At 39.9% G+C, this 7,500-nt stretch overlaps 1 protein-coding gene across 1 annotated transcript in view; it reads left to right on the top strand.

Moving 5' to 3' along the window:
* LOC133570206 (ovochymase-2) overlaps positions 1 to 5,664 on the top strand; it is a 72,553-nt gene extending 66,889 nt beyond the window's left edge. Inside the window, exons 24-25 of the mRNA XM_061922977.1 lie at positions 4,007 to 4,167; positions 4,392 to 5,664. Of these exons, the coding sequence (XP_061778961.1) occupies positions 4,007 to 4,167; positions 4,392 to 4,589 (359 nt within the window). The 3' untranslated portion in view covers positions 4,590 to 5,664. The remainder of the gene's footprint in view (positions 1 to 4,006; positions 4,168 to 4,391) is intronic.
* The last annotated feature ends 1,836 nt before the right edge of the window (positions 5,665 to 7,500 follow it).

Below are 7,500 nucleotides of genomic sequence, written 5' to 3'. Positions count from 1 at the left end.
ATGGTAAATAAAAACAGAATACAATGATATGCAAATCATTGTATGGGGCGGTATAGCTCGGTTGGTAGAGTGGCCGTGCTAGCAACTTGAGGGTTCCAGGTTCGATTCCCGCTTCTGCAATCCGAGTCACTGCCGTTGTGTCCTTGGGCAAGACACTTTACCCACCTGCTCCCAGTGCCACCCACACTGGTTTAAAAAAATGTAACAAAGATATTGGGTTTCACTATGTAAAGCCAGTGACGTGCGGTGAGGTTGATGACTGGTGACTGGTGAGGCACTGACTTCATCACAGTCAGATTTACAAACATATGAACCCTAAAGAGTATCTTATTCACCATTTGATTGGCAGCAGTTAACGGGTTATGTTTAAAAGCTCACACCAGCATTCTTCCCTGCTTGGCACTCAGCATCAAGGGTTGGAATTGGGGGTTAAATCACCAAAAATGATTCCCAGGCGCGGCGCCGCTGCTGCCCACTGCTCCCCTCACCTCCCAGGGGGTGATCAAGGGGATGGGTCAAATGCAGAGGACAAATTTCATTACACCTAGTGTGTGTGTGACAATCATTGGTACTTTAACTTTACACATACAAACTGTAGCACACAAAAAAGCACATTTAATTAAAAAAAAACGTTATTATGGTCTTACCTTTACTTAGAAATTAAGTCCATGCACCGCAACTAAAGCCCTCACTTAAACTTTCCACGTGCAAGATTGAATCTATTTAAAAAAGTGTAACCGAGGGTTTATAAATGTCGCCTATACTGTATGAAACTACAAAATAACAAACACGGAGGCTCCAGTTTACACGAGGACCACTTTATTTACCTTCTTTCAAAAACCTCCGCAACGAGACATCACTTCCGCTCTTAGCGCCTTCAAAATAAGAGCTCAAGGCATATACTGTATAACAGCGCATAACAGGAACTTAACATCACAAAGAGGAAAGCCCATGAAAATAGGTTACAAAAGTTATTTAATAAGAAGCCAAAAAGTGCAAAAACAATCATGTTCGTGTTGGAGGAGTTGTGAATTAGATACACCTGCAGTCTGCAGGTGTATCTGCACAGCAGGCCAGCAGTTAGCCGAGTCATTGCGCAATCCATGTTGCGGCACTGAGTGACGTGCCTCAACTGGCTGCTGTTCACCGCACCCTCTTCTCAGTATTTGAACGGCAAATGTGAAAATTCAGCGATTTTGAATAAAAATAATCTAAAACTGGTGAAGTTAAATGGAAAATAACTTTATAGTATAATCACTGGATACATATAACAATTTAAATTATTTTTTTTGTCCCTGCAGTCATTCACAACTCCTCCAACACGAACATTATTGTTTTTGCACTTTTTGGCTTCTTATGAAATAATTTTTTTAAATAAATTCAATCTTGCACGTGGAAAGTTTAAGTGTGGGCTTTAGTTGATATAACAATTCTACGGCGGGGGTGCAGGAATCGAGCCTCAGCCAGTGCTTCTTTTGCAGCCGTTTTATGATCGCTCAGCACAAGAAATACTTTACACACATACAGTTGTTGACAAAATACACTGTACATTATATACCTCAGCTAACTAAACTATGGAAATGTATAATGTACTTCATATAGCAATACAGTCTCACTGCACAGCAGGCCAGCAGTTAGCCGAGTCATTGCGCAATCCATGTTGAGGCACTGAGTGACGTGCCTCAACTGGCTGCTGTTCACCGCACCGTCTCTTCTCAGTATTTGAACGGCAAATGTGAAAATTCAGCGATTTTGAATAAAAATAATCTAAACATGGTGAAGTTAAATGGAAAATAACGTTATAGTATAATCACTGGATACATATAACAATTAAAAAATTTTTTTTCTTTTTACTTTTTTTTTCTTTCCATGATGGCAGGTGAGGCCCCGCCTCTCCTGCCTCTAGTGACTGCACGTCACTGTGTAAAGCGCTTTGAGTCACTAGAGAAAAGCGCTATATAAATATAATTCACAAATCCTTTTCAACTTGTATTCAATTGAATAGACTGCAAAGACAAAATACTTAACGTTCGAACTGGAAAACGTAATTTTTTTGCAAATATTAGCTCATTTGGAATTTGATGCCGGCAACGTGTTTCATAAAAGCTGGCACAAGTGGCAAAAAAGACTGAGAAAGTTGAGGAATGCTCATCAAACACTTATTTGGAACATCCCACAGGTGAACAGGCTAATTGGGAACAGGTGGGTGCCATGATTGGGTATAAAAGCAGCTTCCATGAAATGCTCAGTCATTCACAAACAATGATGGGGCGAGGGTCACCACTTTGACAACAAATGCGTGAGCAAATTCTCGAACAGTTTAAGAACAACATTTCTCAACGAGCTATCGCAAAGAATTTAGGGATTTCACCATCTACGCTAAGGAATATCATCAAAAGGTTCAGAGAATCTGGAGAAATCACGGCAAGGCCGAAAACCAACATTGAATGCCTGTGACCTTCGATCCCTCAGGCGGTACTGCATCAAAAAGCGAAGTCGGTGTGTAAAGGATATCACCACATGGGCTCAGGAACACTTCAGAAAACCACTGTGAGTAACCACAGTTGGTCGCTCCATCTGTAAGTGCAAGTTAAAACTCTACTATGCAAAGCCAAAGTCATTTATCAACAACACCCAGAAACGCCGCCGGCTTCGCTGGGCCCGAGCTCATCTAAGATGGACTGATGCAAAGTGGGAAAGTGTTCTGTGGTCGGACGAGTCCACATTTCAAATAGTTTTTGGAAACTGTGGACGTCTTGTCCTCCGGACCAAAGAGGAAAAGAACCATCCAGACTGTTCTCGGCGCAAAGTTCAAAAGCCAGCATCTGTGATGGTATGGGGGTGTATTAGTGCCCAAGCATGGGTAACTTACACATCTGTGAAGGCACCATTAATGCTGAGAGGTACATACAGGTTTTGGAGCAACATATGTTGCCATCCTAGCAACGTCTTTCAAGGACGCCCCTGCTTATTTCAGCAAGACAATGCCAAGCCACATTCTGCACGTGTCACAACAGCGTGGCTTCGTAGTAAAAGAGTGCGGGTACTAGACTGGCCTGCCTGTAGTCCAGACCTGTCTCCCATTGAAAATGTGTGGCGCATTATGAAGCCTAAAATACCACAACGGAGACCCCCGGACTGTTGAACAACTTAAGCTGTACATCAAGCAAGAATGGGAAATAATTCCACTTGAGAAGCTTAAAAAAATGTGTCTCCTCAGTTCCCAAACGTTTACACATCTGTGAAGGCACCTATAATGCTGAAAGGTACATACAGGTTTTGGAACAACATACAGTATGCTGCCATCTAAGTGCCGTCTTTTTCATGGACGCCCCTGCTTATTTCAGTAAGACAATGCCAAGCCACATTCAGCACGTGTTACAACAGCGTGGCTTTGTAAAAAAAGAGTGCGGGTACTTTCCTGGCCCGCCTGCAGTCCAGACCTGACTCCCATCGAAAATATGTGGCGCATTATGAAGCGTAAAATACGACAGCGGAGACCCCGGACTGTTGAACGACTGAAGCTCTACATAAAACAAGAATGGGAAAGAATTCTACTTTCAAAGCCTCAACAATTAGTTTCCTCAGTTCCCAAACGTTTACTGAGTGTTGTTAAAAGGAAAGGCCATGTAACACAGTGGTGAACATGCCCTTTCCCAACTACCGTACTTTGGCACGTGTTGCAGCCATGAAATTCTAAGTTAATTATTATTTGCAAAAAAAAATAGTTTGAACATCAAATATCTTGTCTTTGTAGTGCATTCAATTGAATATGGATTGAAAAGGATTTGCAAATCATTGTATTCCATTTATATTTACATCTAACACAATTTCCCAACTCATATGGAAACGGGGTTTGTACTTAGAAGAGCCATTCAAAAGACTTGACTCGTTCGCGAATGTCACATCTCCAGAATACAATGCAGACTTCAAAGAAAATAACCTGTTTATGAAATTATCCTAAATAACATAATGGAATGAAATGTACATTTTCTTGCTCCTGTAGGCAACCTCGTCCCCAAAGTGTCGGAGAAGCTGAACCAGGCTGCGCTTCCCGTTGTGGACTTCCAGACCTGCAGCAAGCCGGCCTACTGGTGGCAAGCCGTGAGGCCCTCCATGATCTGTGCTGGCTACGACTCCCCAAATGAGCTCAAGTCAGCCTGCCAGGTAACAACAATATACTTTTTTTCCCCCTTCCATATCCAGGGGGTCACAGGGTCATTTCAGAGGCAGGAATGTGTGGCGTCCTCTCATAATTGGTGCTTTACGTAACGCCCGGTTTTGTTTGCGATCACTCAGCCTTGACTGCCGAGTTTGTTCGCACACAAAAACAAAAGGAAACGTTGTTGTTGTTGTTGTCCACTCAAGTCTGTTCCCACTCGCCCTCGCAGTATGACTCCGGGGGTCCCTTCGCGTGCAAGGCTGCCCTGGCCAACGCCACCTGGGAGGTGCACGGCGTCGTCAGTTTCGCACCCCAGGGCTGCATCAAGGACAAGAAACCCTCGGTGTTCACTCGTGTGTCCGCCTTCAGCCACTGGGTCCACGACAACATCAGGAGGTTCTTGTACCAGAGGGCCGGGTTTGTCTAGGGCGGGGGTCAGCAACCCGCGGCTTTAGGGCCACATGCGGCTCTTGAGCGGCGCCCTGGTGGCTCCGTGGAGCTTTTTCAAAAATGTATGGAAATGGAAAAAAAAATTGGGTGAAATATATATTTTTTGTTGCAATATGGTTTCAGTAGACTTAGACTTAGACTTAGAAAATCTTTATTGTTTTCAAGGTGCAATTTGGTTTGCAGCATTACTCATTAAAAACAAGATTCAACAGTAAAACGAGGTACAACAGTAAAAAACAAGGTACAACAGTAAAAACGAGGGACAACAGGAAAAACAAGGTACAACAGTAAAAACGAGGTACAACAGTAAAAACGAGGTACAACAGAAATAACGAGGTACAACAGTAATAACGAGGTACAACAGTAAAAACAAGGTACAACAGTAAAAACGAGGTACAACAGTAAAAAAAAACAAGGTACAACAGTAAAAACGAGGTACAACAGTAAAAACGAGGTACAACAGTAAAAACGAGGTACAACAGTAAAAACGAGGTACAACAGTAAAACGAGGTACAACAGTAAAAAACAAGGTACAACAGTAAAAAAGAGGCAGTGAAGTGAATTATATTCATATAGCGCTTTTCTCTAGTGACTCAAAGCGCTTTACATAGTGAAACCCAATATCTGAATTCCATTTAAACCAGTGTGGGTGCCACTGGGAGCAGGTGGGTAAAGTGTCTTGCCCAAGGACACAACGGCAGTGACTAGGTTGGCAGAAGCGGGGATCGAACCCGGAACCCTCAAGTTGCCGGCACGGCCACTCTACCAACCGAGCTATACCGCCCCACAACAGTAAAAAAACGAGGTACAACAGTAAAAACGAGGTACAACAGTAAAACGAGGTACAACAGTAAAAAACAAGGTACAACAGTAAATAACGAGGTACAACAGTAAAAAACGAGGTACAACAGTAAAAAACGAGGTACAACTGTAAAAACGAGGTACAACAGTAAAAACGAGGTACAACAGTAAAAAACGAGGTACAACAGTAAAAAAACAAGATTCAACAGTAAAACGAGGTACAACAGTAAAAAACGAGGTACAACAGTAAAAACGAGGTACAACAGTAAAACGAGGTACAACAGTAAAAAACAAGGTACAACAGTAAAAACGAGGTACAACAGTAAAAAACAAGGTACAACAGTAAAAACGAGGTACAACAGTAAAAAACGAGGTACAACAGTAAAAACGAGGTACAACAGTAAAAACGAGGTACAACAGTAAAAAACGAGGTACAACAGTAAAAACGAGGTACAACAGTAAGACGAGGTACAACAGTAAAAAACAAGGTAAAACAGTAAAAAAACAAGGTACAACAGTAAAACGAGGTACAACAGTAAAAAACAAGGTACAACAGTAAAAACGAGGTACAACAGTAAAAAAACAAGGTACAACAGTAAAAACAAGGTACAACAGTAAAAAACGAGGTACAACAGTAAAAACGAGGTACAACAGTAAAAACGAGGTACAACAGTAATACGAGGTACAACAGTAAAAAACAAGGTACAACAGTAAAAAAACAAGGTACAACAGTAAAAAAAACAAGGTACAACAGTAAAACAAGGTACAACAGTAATAACGAGGTACAACAGTAAAAAAACAAGGTACAACAGTAAAAAACGAGGAGCAACAGTAAAAATGAGGTACAACAGTAAAACGAGGTACAACCGTAAAAAAAAACAAGGTACAACAGTAAAAAACGAGGTGCAACAGTAAAAACGAGGTACAACAGTAAAAACGAGGCACAACAGTAAAAAGAAGGTACAACAGTAAAAACGAGGTACAACAGTAAAAATAAGGTACAACAGTAAAAACGAGGCACAACAGTAAAAACAAGGTACAACAGTAAAAACGAGGTACAACAGTAAAAATAAGGTACAAATACATAAAATACTTACAACATACAAACCATCATGAAGGCATTGAGCTAAAAACTAAAAACATTTGTAAAACAATAAAAACTAATCATCACACGTCGCTGCCCACTAAAGTGACTGCATAGCAGCTAAGCTTGTTTAAGAAGCTCATTTATAAAGTCGACAGCTGAGGGAACAAAGGATCTTATGTATCTGTTGTTTTAGGCCTTTCTAATTGTATTATTTCTTCTCAGCACACTGCAAAAAGTCAGTGTTCAAAAACAAGAAAAAAATAATAATACAAAAATGGGGGGTATTTTACTTGAACTAAGCAAAATTATCTGCCAATAGAACAAGAAAATTCGGCTTGTCAAGACTTTCCAAAACAAGTAAAATTAGCTAACCTCAATGAACCCAAAAATACCTTAAAATAAGTATATTCTCACTAATAACAAGTGCACTTTTCTTGATAGAAAATAAAAAGAGACCTTTTTGCTCAATATGTTGAAAAATATTCTTAAATTACGTAAATGCTAGTGCCATTATCTTGACATAATGATATGCGCTCGGCATTGCATTTCATGAAACCAGCAAACTTATACTAAAAACTAATTTATTGTTCTTAATGGAAAGGCAACAAGGCAACCGCTTGTTACTCTCGGGGTCTCCTAGCCGCTCAGGCAAATCATATTGTCTAAAAATGCATTTTCCCATCGATAACATGACATCATCGCGCCAAGTGCGTGCTCTTTCAGTCAATTAGTGTGCAAGGAATATATATATATATATATATATATATATATATATATATATATATATATATATATGTATATGTATATATATATGTATATATATATATATATATATATATGTATATATATATATATATATATATATACATATATATATATATATATATATGTATATGTGTATATATATATATATATATATATATATATATATATATATATATACATACCCCAAAGGGAATAAGCGGTAGAAAATGGATGGATGGATGGATATATGTATATG

Source organism: Nerophis lumbriciformis, linkage group LG27, assembly GCF_033978685.3.
Source record: "Nerophis lumbriciformis linkage group LG27, RoL_Nlum_v2.1, whole genome shotgun sequence".
Taxonomy (NCBI): Eukaryota; Metazoa; Chordata; class Actinopteri; order Syngnathiformes; family Syngnathidae; genus Nerophis; species Nerophis lumbriciformis.
This window is presented reverse-complemented; position numbering and strand designations above follow the sequence as displayed.